The sequence below is a fragment of the Lepeophtheirus salmonis genome, chromosome 14, assembly GCF_016086655.4.
Source record: "Lepeophtheirus salmonis chromosome 14, UVic_Lsal_1.4, whole genome shotgun sequence".
NCBI classification, from domain to species: domain Eukaryota; kingdom Metazoa; phylum Arthropoda; class Copepoda; order Siphonostomatoida; family Caligidae; genus Lepeophtheirus; species Lepeophtheirus salmonis.
This window is the reverse complement of record NC_052144.2, coordinates 27892948-27913253: the sequence shown is the minus strand read 5'-3', so window position 1 is coordinate 27913253 and position 20306 is coordinate 27892948. Positions and strand designations below refer to the sequence as shown.

The following is a 20306-nucleotide window of genomic DNA, read 5'->3' as shown; positions in this document are numbered from 1 at the left end:
TGAGTCAAGTTCCCACCTCTGGCAATAATTCACCATGTATCTTAAATTACACATATATTATTATACTATTAATTATTATAATAACAATTAATAAATCATAAATAAATGTATAGTTAATTGAAAACTCTTTTTTAAATTTCAAGATGTGGCTGGTGATCAGGTCAAGAGAAGTCCGAAACATCACTATTACTTACGTCATAAAGTTAAATCAATTAACTAAATTAATAATTACGTATTGTATGGTTGTTAAAAGATTGAATGTTTGGTCGTATAGTAGCTATTTATTGTATAGGGGTGAAAATGCTGGGGGTAGAAGGTTCAAGGGCTAGATGGCTCGGGAGTGAATTGCTAAGAGGTAATTGGCGGGGGCTTAAAGGACCCTATGATTCATCAATAAATATTCGTTTTTTTCGGAGTATTTTTCATTTCTTCAAACCTCAACTAAGGCCACGACTATGATTCATTAACGTGCCACAAGTCATTGAGTCCTTTCGAAATAGACTCAGCATCCCAGATCCGTGATTCCTTACTCCTTCTCCTTATAATTTTAAATATATAAACAGCACAAGATTACAGATTACTTCTTTATCATTATTGCTTTTTTCTTCTTCTTCTAGCTATATAATAAATCTGATCGAGATACAAAAAGTAAAGTTCGAACCGATGATAGAAAAACATAAAATGGGGGCGAAGATGTCATGGGACAAAATTATCTAGAACCTCATATCACATTGTTGATGTTATGGGCAATTTGTCTTCATTGTTTTTACCATAACTAATTCAAACTTCAATTGTCTAATTATTGATAAACGAACTTCTTTTTTTCCAAATATCATGAAAGCTTTAAATCGATATTATCAATTTTCCTTCAAACCGGGGAAATTGTAATACGATAGAAATTACTTTTTTGTATGACAATATGAAAAATATCTAAATGAGTGCATGATCCTCCTCTAGAGCGCTCCCTTATTAATCCTACTTCTACTTTAGATACTTAGAAACTCTAAGTATCCTACTTCTACCAAAGACTGTTATGTGCTAAAAGAAAGATTATAATTTATGCTTTCAAGAGGTGACAAATCTTCTTGATATGCTGAAGTGTAGAAAGGCCTTTGCCATAGTGGCTCGTTACTACAACATCAATTAAAGTACTTTATCATACATCGAGAAGAAAGAACTTAGCATAACAGTAATGCAATGATTTTATCAACTGTTAGTGATGAGTCTGTTAGAAAGATGGAGACAGAATATAGGAACAAGATAAATAAATAATTTGAATTTACTTATTGTGTGTAAACAACATTAAAGCATGATCATTTGTACTTATAGTGGTAGGTCCGTGTCTTTAAAAACCGTGAATAATGAAGGCTCACTGTATATCTTCTTTGGGATTATATTTCATATTATTGTTTTCGAAATGTTGGGGCGAGATAGAGTAAAAATATTCATTTTGTTAATAATAAAGTGAAGAAATACAAAAGTTTGAGCCATTTTGATCAATGTTTTTATCATTTGTCCTTATATATATTTTTTAATATTTTCTTACTAAATAAAATAGCCAATACGACTCAAATGGAGGATTTATAATAAATAAACATAATCTTGCTAAAGTTATAATGAAGATTTCCTCCAAAAATGATAACTTTTCATTTAAAAAAATATTATTGTACCACGTATAAAGCTAACTTTTTTGTTTTTTATGTAAATTTAAGACTTGATGGACATACATTAAAATACTTTTATTTCACAGTTCTTTCATTAATATACTTAAATATACATATAATTATTCTTTCGTGGCAGAATATTCGTTTAACTGTTCACTAATAATGTCTCAACAAATTTACAAACATAAAATATTATACATTTACATGCAAATTAAAATTCAAATAGTTGTATTACAATAAAAAAATATAGACAGCAAACTTTTATAATTTTTTCCAAAAATTTACAATTTTTCTCCTAAAATATTTAATGTATAGCAGACAAAAAAGGAAAATATTTTATACATTTTGTTACTATTCTCCAGTATGTAGATATCTTCTTTGTTAGAGAGAGTCATTTATATCTTTATGTTGTTGCTAATAAAACACATCTTAATTAACTATAATGTATTAATTCACACATGCTAGATTACTTGCAATCTTAATAGAACTCCATCTGTTACAATGGAAAAAAACAAAAACATAATTGATCGGAATGAATTAACATAAATATACTGATTTGGAATTTAAAATAGGACATCCATAGCCTTTATTTTAGCCAAATTATGTTTGCTTCTTCTATAAATGCCAAAAATTAGTAGTCTATTTTGGTATTCATAGACACAGTCTTTATAAAGTAATTACTTCTATAATTTTCAAGAAAGGATATGACGTATTGCTATAATCCTGCCATAATTATTTCACTGCATATAAAATGGGACTTTCAAAAATTGGAGTTGAATAATGATTTTTTTTTATGAATCTAGTAGGTACACATTCTATAAGGAAATAATTATTACCTATTACCTTCGTCGAATGTCAAATAAATTTATATAAAACATCTAAATATTTTCAGCACACACTTGAATGAGGTAAAAAAGGGCTCCATACAACTCCCTCCCCATTTATAAAATATATTGGAGTTCAGTAAAACTGAGGACTTAGATCTGTTCTTACTTTAACTGGGGATTTGTGTATTAGAGCATATTTTCCTGAAATGTGAAGTCAAGTCATTTGAAGATTTATTTATTCTGTACTCATCAATAAATAGATGATCCAAATTGAAGCAGTTCCATTACTTCGTTTATAGTACATATCTTCGATGAGCCTTTGTTTTACGATATAAAATGCTGAAACACACAAGCTGAACACACTTTGTTTTTCTCAATATCAACAGAAACCGCCAATTATTGAAAGTTCACAGTTTATACCAATCTGAGACGCAAATCATGCTAATACTGCCATATCAATTATACTTTTTACAACTTCAATTTACTACTCAGTACGGTTATATTAATGACTCTTGTTAAGGAGCATCTAATTAATCCATATTTTTGAACTGTCTTCATATTGTCTTTCACTGACTTATACATTATAATATCAATGACATTAAAATTGTGATTGATAAAATATTTGTAGATATTTTTTGCCAATGTCGGTCAAAGTATACTATTAATATTCCGAAAAGTGGCAAATCCAAGTTGGAAAACAAACCATTAGTAGAGCTCCATCTGTGACACCCAGAAAATAATTAATATTATTGATGGGAATGGGTTAGATTATTGATAAAATTTAACGCATTACAGCCATTTTTAAGTATTATCATCTCTTTAAACACATTGGCATTATTCAACAGCATTTTGTTTCTGTTCTTTGACAACGAGAGTAGATGATGGGACCTCACAATGCTACAAATATGAGAACCAACAATTTCTATGATGTAATTGGATAACACTCACTTAAATGACTGAATAAATTTTCTATGCATGAATCTGGTGTGAGTCCATATTTTTGTCGCCACATAAATTCATTTAGATGGCTTGACAAAGTAGATGAATGGACTCCAGCCATTTTGTTGAATGCCAATTTAACATTTTTCAAAAAACATTTCACATCTGTTGTATGTGTCCAAGCAGGGAATGGATTAACAAAATCCTCATCATCGTTAACGACAAAATGCTCATAAGGAGGTTCCACGGGTAAGTCCTCTATTCCCCGATATGTCTCCCGGTCATAAGAATGAATTATTGAGCCAGGTAAAATCATATTTTGTATGGTCGACAGAATAGCTTCAGATGATCTATCGGGAATATGGGATAAAAATCCTTCATCGTTTTCAGGGCAATAACCTCCAAATACACATTTTTGAATAGGGGCATTATTTTCCGTTTTACCAAATAGAGATTCGTCGATTTGAACAATCTTTCCTGGTCCTGTAACAAATAGATTATATATAAATAATATATTATCCAGGGTGAATATCAAATAAATATGATTATTTACCACCAATTTTATAGGATGAAGTAATTATAGGATCCGAACAAACTTGTCGAATACTCCTATACCATTCAATAATTGTATTTTTATCAATCTTCGTCAATGTGGCACAATCCTTGATGGATGTTTCGAATACCCATAGATGAAGGAGCAACAGAAGCTGAGAGAGGTCAAGCTTTGATCTTTCAAAGAAAGATCCGTGCCTCAAAGTCTTCCTAACGGTTTTGTGCTTTGTACATCTCCAAATCCTTGTTTTTCTATACTTTACTTCCGTCATATCTCCTTGGCAAACTTCACAATTGGGAGGGTCGGACCGGAGTAAATCATACCTTCGAAGTAGGGTAACTGAAGTTTCTTCACTAGCAGTAATTTTAACTAGTTCATTTAACATGATTGCAACTAATAGCTATGAACACAAAAACTCACAACATTTGAACTCTGCAGGCTGCAGGCTACTAAGATAGAACATTTTCCATTGTATTTACTATTTTGTCAGCTGTTCTTTTATTTGTTTGTTTATATAACGCACGATCGCGCTCTTTTATACTCTTGACGGAAGTGCAATAAAAATTTCTTACATTAATATACTTAATGGAGTAAGTTGAATTTTAACAAGTAAAAAATTATCATTTCAATGACATAGAATATTTGATATATTTGTAATTTAACCTAATTTTGAAAATAAAACATATAATATATATATATGTTTCATATACACAATATGTATCTATGCCAATTTCTCTTAAGGAGAGAGAGCAAATCAATTAATTTCCTATCTAGCTAACATGGTTTCAAAAACCGTCATGAAATAATAACCAACTATCCAGCAGCACTTTTTTTCAATAAAATTGCATCAAAACTTTTCGATATATAAGCCAATAATTATGTTTTGGAAGCGAACAGCCAACTTCATGCAAATATTGATAACAAAGTGCTTGAAAAAAATCTTCAACTGTAAATTTTTTTCTCCAGAATTTTAAAATGGGGAATTATGAAGCAAGAAAATATATAATAACTAAGGAGCTAGACAAGCAACGTATCAGCTGAATGAAAAGGGCGCAATCATTGCGTTACTCAAAGAATATGGGAACAGACATGGGCATCTCTAGCTCAAGACGTCCATGGAACAGTGCTCCTACTCCATGTCTTTTATACCCTTTCCTTTTCTATCATTGTTATTGAGAAGTACATTTAGTAAATGATGGAGGGCCAAAGTAATTAAATAATGTTATGGTTGTTTGGAGAGGCTGTTGAGCAATGAAACTTTCAAGTTCGAATCGGAAAGTAATCATGAGTTCTATCACGAAATTTTAGAAGGAAACAGGGCTCCTACCACCGAACAACTTCCCCTTGTCTCTTAACCCACGACAAACTACCCTCCTGGGCCCTTTACCCTCATCATTGATATAGAGAAGTACAGTTAGTAAATGATAGAGGGCCAAAGTAATAAATGAATGTTATGGTTGTTTGGAGGGATTGAAGAGCAATGAAACTTTCAAGTTCGAATCGGAAAGTTATTATGAGTTCTATTAATCATCAAAATTTTAATACTAATAAATAAATATTTTTCAGTTAAAATAGATATATCAATGTCATAATTGTAATGGAAAGTTTCAAAATACTCATATGAATTTTGTACAATTATAAGATTATACAATGAATTTTCAGATATCTAAGAATTCATTGGATTATAATATTTGTCGTAGTTGTAATTTTTCCTCAACATCACGTTGTATTTTAAGCAACTATTTCATTTTCTTATATCTATTATTCCCATGAAGATAATATTAGGACTGATGAGTTATTTACTCACGGAAACGGTTTGGAGCACTGAATTTATCTATGATTTGTACCGCAAATATTAAAATACCTGCAGATTTAGAGCCGGGATCTCTAAATATTAAAATCCAAACTCAAGAAACTATTCGAATTATACTCTAGAAATTAAATTTAAATTTTCAGTCCTTAATATAATCAATCAACATAGACAATTGTATTAAAATTACAAACATCTAATAATCATTATTCTTAATTTATAGTTAGTAATAATATTCTGTTATCTTGACTCTGAATCCAAACATTTGAATTATGCGACTCTAAATCCACTTAAATAATTGTAAAAGTATATTGACTTGGTGAAATAATCACATTAGTATTGAAAGATCAATCGAAGAATAATATTTCATATTAATTAGTTATTGAAATGAAGCTTACAATATAGCAATCCTTTACAAACACAAACTGAAGTTGATAAGTTTTATTTTTGAGGGACAAATTCATCAGTTAAAAGAAATAATTTAGTTCAGTAAAAATAATATTTCACCCTGAATACAGAAATGAAATCCACATTATTTTGCTACAATATTATAGATACAATTAAAATATTAAAAACAATAATTTTTGGATTTAGACACATACAATGTACTAAAAATTGACAAATTATTCACTATTTTCTATTTGCTCCAGGATCACTATGTCTCTTGCATTTTCTATTTTCTTGCACATTAACAGAGGACTTTTTAACTATGAAATTAGACGTTTTTTAAGCTATTAATTCAATCAATTTAAAAATCATCGTATAATTTTACAACACACATAACACTTGAAAGCAAGGTTCATTGTATGTATTATTCTTCCTCCATCGTAATTGCGGGCGAAGAGCAAAATTCGCACAATATACACGAGCTTTGAAACTAGAAGCTTCTTATGATTTAGATAAGGGTAAAAAGTCAGTTCTTGCTCTAAAAACAATTTTAATTGCATATCTGACAAATTATTGAGTTGATCGAAGGAGATAAATGAGTCTATTTGTTCATTTAATAATTTCAATTATTTCCTGTGTCTATTTGCTTCTGAAGATACCCACTTCGTATTTCACCTTCAGCAAGATTAAAGAGTGTGTTTCGGGTACAAATATTGATGGAACTACACATATCTTTTTTTAGTTTGCTTCTTTTTATTAGTTCATCACTTGTAAAACGATATAAGTTTTTTTGATTAAGTTCTTCTTCAAAGTCCTTATTCAAAAATGTAATAAGCCCACACTAGAATTCTACTAGGTGTCTAATCATTTCTACATATATCTTCAACCCATAGCTTCCAAATATTTCGTAATGTCGTTCTCACTCCTGCAGCTTTTGACACCGCAATAGTCACAGTAGGCATAAGGTCTTTATACTGCAAGTCCACATAATATTTGAAGTCATGTCCCAATCCCTTGAATATTTTCAATCCTCAGTCCATAATTATAATACGGGGTCCACAGTGTTAAGGCTTTCCTTGAGAGCACAATATACTAACTTTGGAGTTTAAGTCAAGTTGCGAGACCTAGCTATAGAGTCTAAGTCAAGTCTCGAGTCTTTGTGAAATCGTCTTCAAAATATGGACTCAACTCCATGTCGAGTCGCAAGCCTTGATTCCAAGTTCCCACCTCTAGCAATAATTAACCATTGTACATATCTTAAATCATACACTTATTACTATACTATTAATTATTATAATTACAATTAATAAGTCCTAAATAAATGTATAGTTAATTAAATCTCCTCTTTAAATTTCAAGATCTGACAAGTGATCAGGTCAAGAGAAGTCTGGTGCATCACTAATACTTAGGTCATGAAGTTAAATTAATAATTACGTTTGTACGGTTGTTAAAAGAATGAATGTTTGGTCGTATGGTTGTTATTTGTTGTAATGGGGGTAAAATGCTGGGCGGTGGATAGATGGCTCGGGGGTAAAAGGAGGTAATTAGTGGGTGGAGGGAGGTTAAAGGACTGGGGGTAGTTGGTCGGGGGTAATATCCCTACAACCGACTGCAGTCTTTTTAAACCGATCAAACACTAATATTGATTAATGACTTATGAAAGCTATAAAAGAGGCTGATTTTTTTTTTAACAAAAGCAGGAAAACTAGGCCAATTAGAGTAAATATAGAGCTCAATGTAATTATCTTGCTAAAATAACCGAATATGATGCCTTAAATAAGACAATTTTGCCTTGTGATTCCTGAGTCAATAACTTACGAAATTTCAACGACATTCAAATATTCCAATAAAAACTACAGAAGTTAAGAAGTCATTAATAATTTAAAAACATAATCACTTAATAGTTCACAATAACTATTTATATGCAATAGCAGAATAAAATCAACTATCAAGAAAAGAGAAATACATTAATTTAAAAGTTTAGAATAATTTTCTACTTGTTTTTTATTCACAATAGGGACTTATAAGTAATAAAGAAATCATTAATCAGGGGTCAGGATTAAAGTGTTCAGGTTATATAATTATCCATATAGACCATTAATTTCTGTATTATATGCATCAAGCAAACTTATCAATGAAATAGTTTTCTTAGAGTAAAAGACGAAGTAGAGTTGACTTAAGGAGAAAAGGACGCAAGAACTTCAATTAAGGAGTAGTGGATGGAGAATAAGAACTATCAATGTTCCTCACTGGATCTTTCAATCGATTATTCTGTCGTTTTATGGAACTCCGTAGTTCTTACATGTATAAGTATACGATGATCTCGTAAAAAATCTGGAGGAATTTGTGTATTCTTGAGTAGAGACAATTATTCACGAGGTCAGAAGTCACCATTATAGACCTTGATGTGAAGCACATTTGCGCAATGCAGGATTCTTCCATTAAAGGAGATGATATCCACCGAGTGGGGCACAAAGCCTAAGAAGTGAGATGCCTTTAACATGAAGTTGAAGAGAGGATCAGAAGATGTATTGGATATCCAAATAGAAAAAATATGAATTCCTAGGAACAGAAAGGATGAGTGAATGCGGATTTATAGATCCAAATCATTCGTGCGAAAGATCAGTCCAAATTACTCTGAATTAAATGCATTTGCACGCAATTCACAACTTTTTTATTATTCGTCGGCTCCTATTATTTATTATAAATAACACTTTTCAGTAGTTAGTAATACTGAATTTGGGTCTCCTGTGACGTCATGAAAAAGTTGTCAGCTAACGTCAACCAGACAAGTGCAAGTTTCTTATCGACACACTTTAAATATAGTCACCTTGGTATTTTATCTCTATGGTTAAGGCCCCAAAATGTCCCAGATCAATAATGCTGAGGTCATATTCAAACACATTATACATCAATATTTTGAGTTTTGATCCTTTGAGTTCGAGTTTTAGTGCCTACATAATGTTTATCAATTCGTCCTATTCATCAAAATAGACAAAAAATTTACCATTTACCTCATCACAAAAAAGATATATCTTTATGGTACATCTTGTACAATTTGCTTTTACAAATTACAACTTTTAAAAAATTGCTACTTATACACAGCATAATTGCTTGGGTTTCTCTCTCAGAAATCTCGCCTTTAATTATTTCATCCCATAAAAATCCTTTGTGTAGTTCATTGATTGAAAGGTTGAATTGTGGATTCATTTGAAATAAAGTTTTTAACGATGTATTCTACAGTCAAAACAATGATGCCAAACAAAGAACTTATAACAAGTAAAAAACCAACATATGAATATTTAATTATAACTTCAACTTTTAATGTCAGAAACTTGAATTAATTTTGGAACTTTCACAACTAACTTTAAAGGTATGTATACCTCGGCAACGAAGTTGAACGGAGGTTATATTTTTGCCTCTGTTTGTTTGTATGTTGATCAAACTTGGTATGAATACAGAATAAGGCCATTAAATTCTGAGAGATCAAGGTGAATAAATATTACATTTTAATAGTAAAAATTTGGTTGTATTAGATTATTTACTTAAGTATTCAAAAATTGTGTTTTTTTAGATACCTTAAATATTAAAACAATCCTCATATTGTCAACTTTTTATCTTAAAAAATTGTAGTGTTCATTATCCGGATTTGATTGTAAATATACAAGCGTCATTCTATTGTAAAAATAGTGATAGTAAAAAATAATCACATTTATGCTACATTTTATGTTTAGTTAAAATTACAGATAAGTCTTATAGTATAATTTTAAAAATGTGCCTTCAAATAAGGTCGATTTTTATTGATTTATTTATCAATTTAGTATTTAAGTTTCTTAAGAAACTGAGGGAAAAAGATGTTATACCAGGTTGCGTTATATAAAATTTTAATAATTTTTCGAAATAAAATAAAATAATAATAATATAATAAACTAGGCAAGATTGTCTTAAATTATCCTGACTTGGAATGTTGATTACTGAACACAGGAGATGCACCAACACTCTTATGTAGTCATTTATGAACCCTATTAAATTTTATCAGAAGAAAAAAAAATCACGAAACTCAGAGGGCATGAGTATTGTTTACTTATACTACAGAGAGGGGCGCTTTTTACCTTCCTCAGGTTCTACAAGGGGATAGGCAACGACACCCATTCCTACTTTGGAGGCATCTCCGAAGACAGCGAGAACCTTGTGCTTCCCCCGTAATAACGTGGGAAACGGAGATCTTTCATCAAAGGGATCTATTCAAGCCATTTGGTAAATAACTTAACGGCCTCTTTAGCAGCTTCGGTGTCTTTAAACTTCAGGCTTTCGTCCCACTTAAACTTGTCTTCACATAATAAAGGAGGAATTAGTTTAAATTGCATGATAAATGGTGAGGCATAACCTTGAGTGTCAAAGACTCCACTTGCAAGAGGTACAATATCCCTTCTTGATAATGAATCCCAATCAGGATTACATCTTTTAAAATTGCTTGCTAGATCAAACATAAATTCATCTGTACATGTGTCCAACTTTAAACCAAGAACTGAAATCTCACCTCATGAATGAGCAATTCGTTCTGGTTCAATCTTTGAAAGAATTTCTGGATGTGAAGATGCAATCTTATGGTCATAAAATCCTCCACTTTCCAGAATTTTTAATATCTCTAAAGTAGTTTGGAGGGTAACTTCCGGGGTATCCTAGGGAATGTATATATCGGCCATGTAGGTTGTTTTTATGGGTATTTCTTTGAAACCTTTTTGGTAGTTTCTTTATGACACCATATAGAAATATATGGGGCTGAAACGATTACAAAGACAACGACTTTGAACATCATCAACTGGGGTTGAACTCCAGGCCTTCCCCAAATAAAATGGAACATATTCTTATCAAGAAGGTGGCCAAAATTTATCGATCAGAACATATTTTTAATGTCTACAGCGACAAAATACTTCTTGCATTTAACCTTTAGAATAAGTTTCATTATTTGTGGAAGCATATTCTTACTTGGCATTAGTAGCTTGTTCAAAGATTTAGTTTTATCTTTGGGATCAGGTAAGGATGCATTTACCACAATCCTACATTTTGTAGAGTCCTTATCAAGACGAAAGACAGGTCTTGATTTAAGGACTTAGCTGGGATGTTTTGTAATTCTTTGGATGTGGCGTTTGTGAGTTCCTAAGATCATCAGCCTTAATTCTAGCTCTTGTGAGCTTAGCGAGAAATAACTTCACACCGAACACCGAATTGGCTTCTTTTGAGTTGGTGAGATGCTCAAACATTCTTCGAAGAACGGGATTTAACCTCAATAAGGCCACTCAGCAATCCGCAAACACCTTTTCATACTCGGAGTAACGAGATGCAACAAAGGGGAAATTATATTTGACGAGACTCTCAATGTTTTCCTTAGAACTCTCAGTGTGGACCTGATATAAAAGTCTCCTCAATGTTAATCGAAGCAAGCTTTCCTTATCAAGAAGATAAACCATAAGGAGGGCCTCGATCTGTCGAAACATTGATATTTCCTTTTCTTGAAAAAAAAAGTGAGAATTAATTTATAATTTAGGTTTATTCAAAATTCAAAGGAGATCAACCAAAATTGATCAGAAAATGTCCAAATAAAATTAGACTTTGGTTCTAGTCATAGGGCGGATTCAGGAACCATGGTACGTGATCAACTTTCAGGAAGCAAACCAATAAATTATTCAGACACAGCATGCTGGACTTGCAGACTTAATTCTTGTCAATAAATATCCAATTCGAATCCCCTAAAACCAGAACTAGAGTTTCTACCTCTTTTGAAAAGTGAATTCGGGAGTCAGGACCAGTAATCAAAACTCTAGGAAGCGAGATAGCCAATATACTAGTCAGCACAGGATGCTGGTCTTGCAACTTAATTCCTGCCGATAAAATATCAGATTCGAATCCCTTGAAAACACAACTATAATTTCTAGCTCAGTTAAAAAGACGAAGTGAATTCGTGAGTTAGGATAAGCTTTTTTGACTCCAAGCACTTGTTTAAAGAATAATGTGGAACTTTGTACAATAAGCCCTTCGGAATTGTACTCAGCAGATGATTAATTTTAGTTCTTTCCTGAGTTATTTTAGCGAACTCAAATTGTGCTTCAATACGAAGGAAGTATACTGGCGGCCGAAAGGAGTTAAAAAGATGGCAGTTTCACTGACACGTGACTAATTTCACTCACTTCACAGTCTTTAGGAATACTATCCACCATCATAATTCGTTTAGTCGAGGTCACACTTGTGTTGTCCTTAGATACCTTAAAAAGGAACTCACTTGTGAATATGCTGAGTGCTAATTTATTACTTACTCTCAGATACAATTATAAAGAATACAAAAAATAGAAAAGAACAACAGATTAGAAACACCAAAAAATCCCTTTATCGATATAAGCATGAGTCATTCGTACTACGCATATTCGCCTTGTTTATTATGATTATTTTTTTTTATAAGTAAACAACGCTGATGCACTATTATTTCGTTTACTCAGTCATGACTCTTCTACATCAATAATACAAAAATTAAAAGGATCGAAACTCCTTGTCGAGCGTAATATACATATACGACAAATACCCTGGTAAAAACAATAAATAAAAGTCCGACTACCTTTTAAATTTTACCTGGTCACCAGTACTCGTTTTTGCGCGTAATATACGAATTACACAGTTCGTTTTTTGGAATAAAGATAATATTTTTCATAAAACTGTTTTCATTGATTTTTATAAATTGACTTTCTAAGAGAGAGGAAAATGTCAAAAACACACACAACAAAATTGACCTTAGTGCAATTTCCGCTAGGAAACTTTTTGTTATAGCCTTGACAGAGTTAAAAATCCAGTTGGCTTTCAACAATGTAAATACGGAGCAGTTACTCGTCTGCAAAGTAGCTTTAAATTATGGTTTCACAGAAGACGAAATCGCTGGTGCACATGCCCGATATGGCTTTGGATACTCTTGCTTTTATACCAAGGTTCTTATATACATTTGTTCAAGGCTGGAAAGACTAAATAAATATTACAAACCCCAAGTAACAGGATTTAAGGGTGAAATTGTCAACATTGATATGAAAATTAAAAGCATTGGCAATTTTAAATTAGATAAGAAGAAAAACTTCAGGATTATTACAGTCAATACTTTTAAAAGAGTGAACGAAAGCAGACTGAAAGATGTTGTTAGTAAAATTGTTGACATTGTCGACTCCAAATCGAAAAAGAAAAATCCTGGATACTCAGAAGTGGAGAAATGCTTCAATAATTACAAAATGAAATGTAGGACTTCAAATTATATTTTTGAGGTGGTAGAAGATCCCTTAAATACCCCCTAAATCAGGGGTTCTCAAGGGGTACACGTACCCCTTGGGTACTTGGAGGTACTCCAGTGAGTACTTGAGATTTAAAAAAAAAATATATATAAGTATAAATTCAAAAGTAATTAAAAATATCCATTTATTAAAATTTCAATAAAATCAAAGTATGTACGTAAACAAATCAGAAGGCACCATTTATAAATAATATCATACACTAATTTTGTGTACTTCAATTATATTTATTACTAGCGGAGGGTGCTCCTGGTGCAGGCTAAATGAAGCATCGTTTTATTATTATGAGAGAGAAGGAGAGAGTGAGGATGGTGGGATCTAGGAAAGCTCGCTTACGAAAAATTTGTGTTTGGTATGTTTATCCTGGGATTACTCACACTGGGAAAATTGGCATAGAATAAAGCTCATCGGGCAGAAGGCTCGCCTTCCTTAATTTAATGATAATAATAATTTCACTTAGTTATGTAACGACTAGTTTGTTTGAACGAATTTTCCCAGTGCGAGTCATCCCAGGGCCAACATTCCCAATACAAATTTTCGCAGCAGCGTCAAGGACTCATCAGGCGTATTCAAGAGGAAAATTCCGACGTGAAGTGGACTAAGTGTGTGATACACAGGGAGGCATTGGCGTCTACGATAATGAGCCCTGAGCTGCATGACGTCTCAAATAACACCATCAAAGTGATAAATTATATCAAGTCGAAGCCACTTAATGCACGACTTTTTCGCCACTTTTGTGAAAATATGGGAGCTGAAGACTAACAGCTGCTGCTCCATACAGAAGTACGCTAGCTCTCTCGAGGAAAAATACTCACCCGGTTGTTTTATGACCCGAAGAAACCACTTTTCTGAACGAGCACAAATCCTTATTCCTTATTCCAGGGCATAGACTAGGTGGCAAAGCTGTGTTACCTGGCAGATGTATTTAGCAAACTGAGGGAACTGAATACATCCCTGCAGGGCAGGGACACCAGCATTTTAAACCAGTAGGACAAAGTGAGAGGCTTCCTTAAGAAAGCAGAGCTGTGGAGAGGGGTATGTGCATAGGAAATTTAACCAGCTTTCAACATGTGGATTCTTTTCTCTCTTATGCGGATCTGAACAGAACTCCAGTCAAGTCAATCATAGTGGGACATTTGACCAATTTGATTCAAGATTTCCATTCTTACTTTCCTTACTTAGAGAAGAAATATGCACAGATAGATTGGGTCAGAGATCCATTCTCTTGTCTTAGGCAAACTAAAGCAAGCTACCTTTCACTAATCAGGACGAACTCTTAGAAGTGTCATCTGACCTTAGCCTCCAGTTAAAGTTTGCCAAATCCACACTCACACAGCTTTGGGTAAGTGTAAAGCAGGAGTACCCTTACCTGGGGCAGAGAGCTTTAGAGCAGCTACTACCCTTTGCATCCACATATTTATTTGAGGCATCCTTCTCGGCAATGAATGTGGTAAAGACAAAGAAACAAACTGATCCTGGAGAAGAACCTGATTAAAGCAGTTGCTTCCCTGCCACCAAGATTGAACAAGATCCTTAGTGAAGCACAGGCTCACGTTTCTCACAAAAAAATGCAATTTATATTCAGTTACAAAGTTTAATAAAACAGATAATATTAACACAGTGTTTTACGTTTTTTTACTAAATATATTTTATGGTGGTTAGGGCAAAAAAAATATTTGGAAAGGGGTGCGTCACTAAAAAAGATTGAGAATCCCTGCCCTAAATAATACCTGTGGATGAAAGTCTTGTTAATTTTTGATTTCGAGAAGTAAAACTTCAATGCCAAAGAATTTTTAGATTTGGACTTTTTTGGCTGAATTGCACCGAAATAAGACTACAAATAAGCGAATACACATAACTTCTGAAAGACAAAATCAGAATTATTAATCCAAATAAATCGAATAAAACTTCTGGTCTCATTTCTTCGATTGAACTGGAACGTTCAACCATAGAAAATCCAACAGAAGAATTTTGTTTTACACAAACAAGAAAAAACTTTTAAAAAACACTCAAGAGCTCCAACCGAGGGAGGAAGGTAAGGTGGAAGAACAAAACAAGATTGCCCTACTTGTCACAGAAGCAATTGAACCATCGTTCTTTTACATGAAAAGTTTTGGACCGTGTTATCTAACCTTCAGCGTCTTCAACGAGTAACTTTCAAATCCAAAACGTGGAGTTACATTGCGGATCAACAATTCAATTTAGAGAATCAGATGGGAACTTCATTAAGGTATCCTGCAACCTTTCGGGAGTTGCTTTTGATATTCTAGGAATTTATGGCCAAGATTCGGACAACCCTGATTTTCATATTACATTTTTTTACCAATTTTGCTCACAGGCCAACAATTATGAGTGTAGATTTTAATATAAAACTGGAAAATAATAAGGACTCAAAAAATCCTATTGGAAGCTCGAATGCCTGAGCAAAGAATATACTTTGCTTCATCATTAAATCATATGATCCCTATGATTAAGCTGAAACCGTAAACGATTATAGTCATACTTTCATTTCTTCTGGAAAAATCCTCCAATCCCGCGTCCTCAAGAATTGACCTCTTTCTATGGAGTTGTATTCAAAAGCAATCAATTAAGTCATATAAAGTAATCGATATCAAAATATCCGACCATAAGGTACTGTACATTAAAATTAATATAATACATTTCCCAAATCATAGGTATAAAACAGCATGGAAACTCAATTAATCTCTATTAGATCTACCCAAAGTCAATGATGAGATCGTGGAAATAATTGAGACCACGGGATGCAATGTCGAAACAAGATGGGAAGCTTTCTATGAAGTACGAAATATGCTATTAAAAATCAAAGCTATATGCTTACTGGTTGGAGCCCGAGAAGGCGTCAATAGGAATAGGAAAATCGATATCTTTGAAAATATAAATAAAGATAACATTTCCGATCGTGAAAAGAAATTCAAGCTGGATCAAATCTTTCAAGATTCTGACCTAGCGTTTAGAACCAGATTAAAAATGCACAATGTTGAAGACTTATCTAAATTAAGGATACGATGTGGTATGATGGAGAAGAAAGAAACAAAAGCAAGGATTTGTCAATCATACTAGCAAGTGAAGAAATATCTGAAGATCCTTCAGAAATATGTAAAGAATTTATTATTATTATTCACCGTTAATTAATATGTTAACACATAAAAACGGAGCTAATGCGTATATAAAGATACAAGATTAAACATTATAGTTTAAATTTGTTGCTTCAGGGTGAACTTACATCAAAATTCTAGGTTCTGTACATTTAAAAGTAAAATCTTGATAATAATACAAAAGTCAATTAGTTTGTAAAAATAGAATAAAATTCATATCACAATTTATAATTAAAATTTCAGCGACACATAAAAAAAACGGACCAAAAAACAACCAAGAATCAAAAACATAAAATGGACTAAATGGGTTTGTTAAATTTTTTTAATAATCTTATGGTATTGTCAAGAGAGAGTTGGGAAGTATTTTATCTCTCTCCCAGCCATCGTCCAGGAATGGTTGTTTCCATGGGATAAAGCTGTATATTTTGCTACAGCTCCCAGTAAAATACTCCTCAATGAGTAGGGCTGTAGCGGTTCGTGCATTGTCATCTTTTGTGCAAAAAGAGCATTGGCATTGAGAATGGTGAACTCTATTGCTTTAGAACCTGTGTCCTCCGAGTCCAAAAAGGATAATACCCTTCCAAGTATTCGAAGTGCATTTTGAGAGATCGTTCAGATAATATATTATTAAATGTTTTAAAGGGCTGACCGCTTGGCATTCCACAAGCGTATGGACTCTCGAATTGAAGATTTTGCCACGGTCTTGTGAATCTAATACAGTCCACAGAGATCTGGAGTTGGGCCGGAAACTTCCTTCCGTCATTGATTTTTGATAAGGAGTCAACGATCCTTTTTTTCCAAGTTTGAGAGAGACAAAGTAATACTAAGTATTATTTGCATATCTTACCAACTTCGAAACTGTTGTAGGGCAAAACATTTTTAGATTCCACGGCTTGGACAACCTATCTTCTTAAAAAAATAAAAATGTTATAAACCTTCTTCTCCGAGATGTATAAATGCTTCGATTGTACAGCACTTAAGAAATGTTTTAGGTGTATCCATCAATCTGCATACTTCTGCGTGAAACTGAGATGATGTTTTTCTATTCTATTGTATTCTATTATTGTATAAAAATACGTCAATATAATAGTAACTTTTTTTCTATAATAACTGTAAAAACAAATTAAAATATGTTCTCAAAATTTCGTAAAATAAAACTTATTATAAAAGAAGTCATAAAAAAAAAAAACACAACGACGATCGATGGGACTGGCTCAAAAAATTCACTCTTGTCAGGGATGAAGAAGATGTAGAGCAGTTGTTTCAGTACTGTGAAACAGTTATGGTTACTAATTTTCTATTTAATAACCATAGCATATTAAATAAAGACGAAGAGACTATCTTAGCTGTCATAAAATCACTTGCAGTGATACAAGAGATGAAATATGTAAAACAGACGGATGTATTCTCTATGAAGCAATTTATTGATGAGTCTATAAAATTTGCAGTGAAGGTTCTAAGTAAGGCAAATAGGATAACCCTAAGCTACATTAATTTCAGTTTGAAAATTAGAGAAAATGCGGATTTATTCTATATTTTCCAGTACTGGTTTTCTTTATGTAATATATAGATATTAATATTAAAGGAATGTATATTTATTGTCCTTGACGTGAAGAATTCAAATATGAAATTTTTTTAATCATAACTTAACATTAAGTTAATTAAGTTATCGAATCGATAATGCTATACTTGGTGTAGATATAAATGTCATAATTGAGACCAATCGCTAGTTTAAATTAACTTTTATACATTTTATAAATCAATAGCCAAAATGTATTTCAACATAACTTACAAAGAATTTATATTAGTTAACACCCAGTATAATAGACGCATGAATTAATTTAATAAAACGTTAAGCTTAACCGGTTTAAGCTACTTTTCTATTAAAACTTATATTTCTTTATTTGTTTTGTTTCCCTTTGATTCAATTTGTCTTAATAACCTCATCATATTTAATTTAAATCATTCAACGGTAAACGGAATGACAAAAGTAAAAACAAGGACTCCAATCCATTTGTCATGATCTTGGTGTCAGATCTCCTTACTCTGCGGGATATCTTAAGGTATGACATTTATTTGAGAGAGCTTAGTGAAAAAAATAGAAGTAACTACAAAGTAGATAAACTAATAGAGGATCTTTACCCTGGTCTGATTTATCAATGGAATAAGGCTAATACATTTTTTAAACACACCGTCATATATGACGAGAGAATCATCCTTTTAAAATTAAAGAAAATTTGGAAACAGGCAAGTGATTTTTCTCTTTGGAAGGGGAAACTGTCTGAAAAACAAAGCTTCTGATCCAATTTGGATAAGCTGTTTGATATTTTGAATTGTAAATGTTGTGGTGAGGCAGGTTGCAAAGGCTGTGCCTTCCAAGCTCATATTAAATTCTCTTGTAAAAGATTAAAGAAGGTCTTGTTTACATCAAAGGTCGGAGAGAAAAAATGGAAGCAAAAGGCCCCATCAAATCGGAAATCCTGATCAGTTAGAGCATAACAGAATAATGAGGACATTGGAAGGGAAGGAAATGGAAAAAGATGGCAGAGACACAGAGAGTAGAGAAGGCAACTAAAGTGAGTGGCGAAAAAATTACATCAGATGGAAGAAGATAATATTGAATTTGTCCATGACAATGTTTGTAATTCTGGGGCATCATCAAATTTACAGAGAAATGATTACGCCATTCCAAATGTAGCCCTCGCTAGTGTTAGGTATGTTACTGGACTGAGATCAACAGCAGCAATATCAACTGCTGGACTGGAGTCATCACGCAGGATAATCGAATACAAATCATTGACAAAAATAAGGTTAGGAGAGCGCGAGAGAAGTTGATGAAAGGAAAACTAAATTTACCCCATACAAAGACTGAGGATTGTTGTTTATTAAGATCATGAACTGTTATAATTTCCTTGCATAAGGCTAGATCCTCTAGGAAACGGGGTACCTTATTTATTTTGGAAGAAATATTTTTTTGATGTGTTCTGGTGAACGATGTCAATTGCTTTATTTGACCCATATATAGGTTCCCAGACCAAAGGATACGATGATGTCGATATTTTTCCAATAGCTTCATTAGATAGAATAGTTCCCATCATAAAAAATTGGATACAATTGCTCTCCATTCAATATCTGGTTTATGAGTTATATCAATTGATAAATGTTTAGGAATGATGGTGGGCACAAATTTATTTCACCACCAATGGATTTCCTCGGTTTTATGGGAATGGATTGATATTTATGATGGAAAAGGGGTTTAGCAACATTTTCTTCCTTAATTGCTTTTCAGCAAAGACGGGTAATGAATGAGCTTTGTATAACACCAAGGGAACAATGTGGATATTGTAAAAATCAGTCTTTTTCTGTAGACAGTAGAATTTAGCAACATCCAGTTAGATTGTGTTTTGCCGTTTCTCTACCATTCAATGTCCAAAACTAACATTTTGTAGAAATGTGAGAGCCTTTAATTTTGATTGATCTATCTGGACACCACAAACCAACCAGGAGTGTAACAGTCTTTTCTTTATTAATTTTTAGAACAAATCTGTCTCTGTATTTCAACTCTCATGAATAGTTGTCTATCTATGTTTGCTTCAAGAAATAGGGTAATATCAACGGCATGCACAGCCAGTAAATGGTTATTGGTGTTAAAAGAAATTCCAGAGCCTCCATATTTTCTTTGAAGACA

General features: G+C 32.6%; 1 protein-coding gene across 2 annotated transcripts; it reads right to left on the bottom strand.

Annotated features, from left to right (window-relative positions):
* Positions 1–1724: 1724 nt before the first annotated feature.
* On the bottom strand, positions 1725–4466 carry LOC121129276 (uncharacterized). 2 transcript variants are annotated; one of them, XM_040724983.2, is made up of 3 exons: positions 3984–4448; positions 3440–3913; positions 1725–3388 (listed from the first exon to the last, which is right to left on the bottom strand). In XM_040724983.2, exons 1-3 carry the CDS (start codon positions 4366–4368, stop codon positions 3381–3383), a joined length of 867 nt encoding a protein of 288 aa, XP_040580917.1. In that variant the 5' UTR covers positions 4369–4448; the 3' UTR covers positions 1725–3380. The 2 variants fall into 2 exon arrangements, with proteins under 2 accessions (XP_040580917.1, XP_040580916.1); XM_040724982.2 differs by having other exon boundaries at positions 1725–3913; positions 3984–4466.
* Between the last annotated feature and the right edge of the window lie 15840 nt (positions 4467–20306).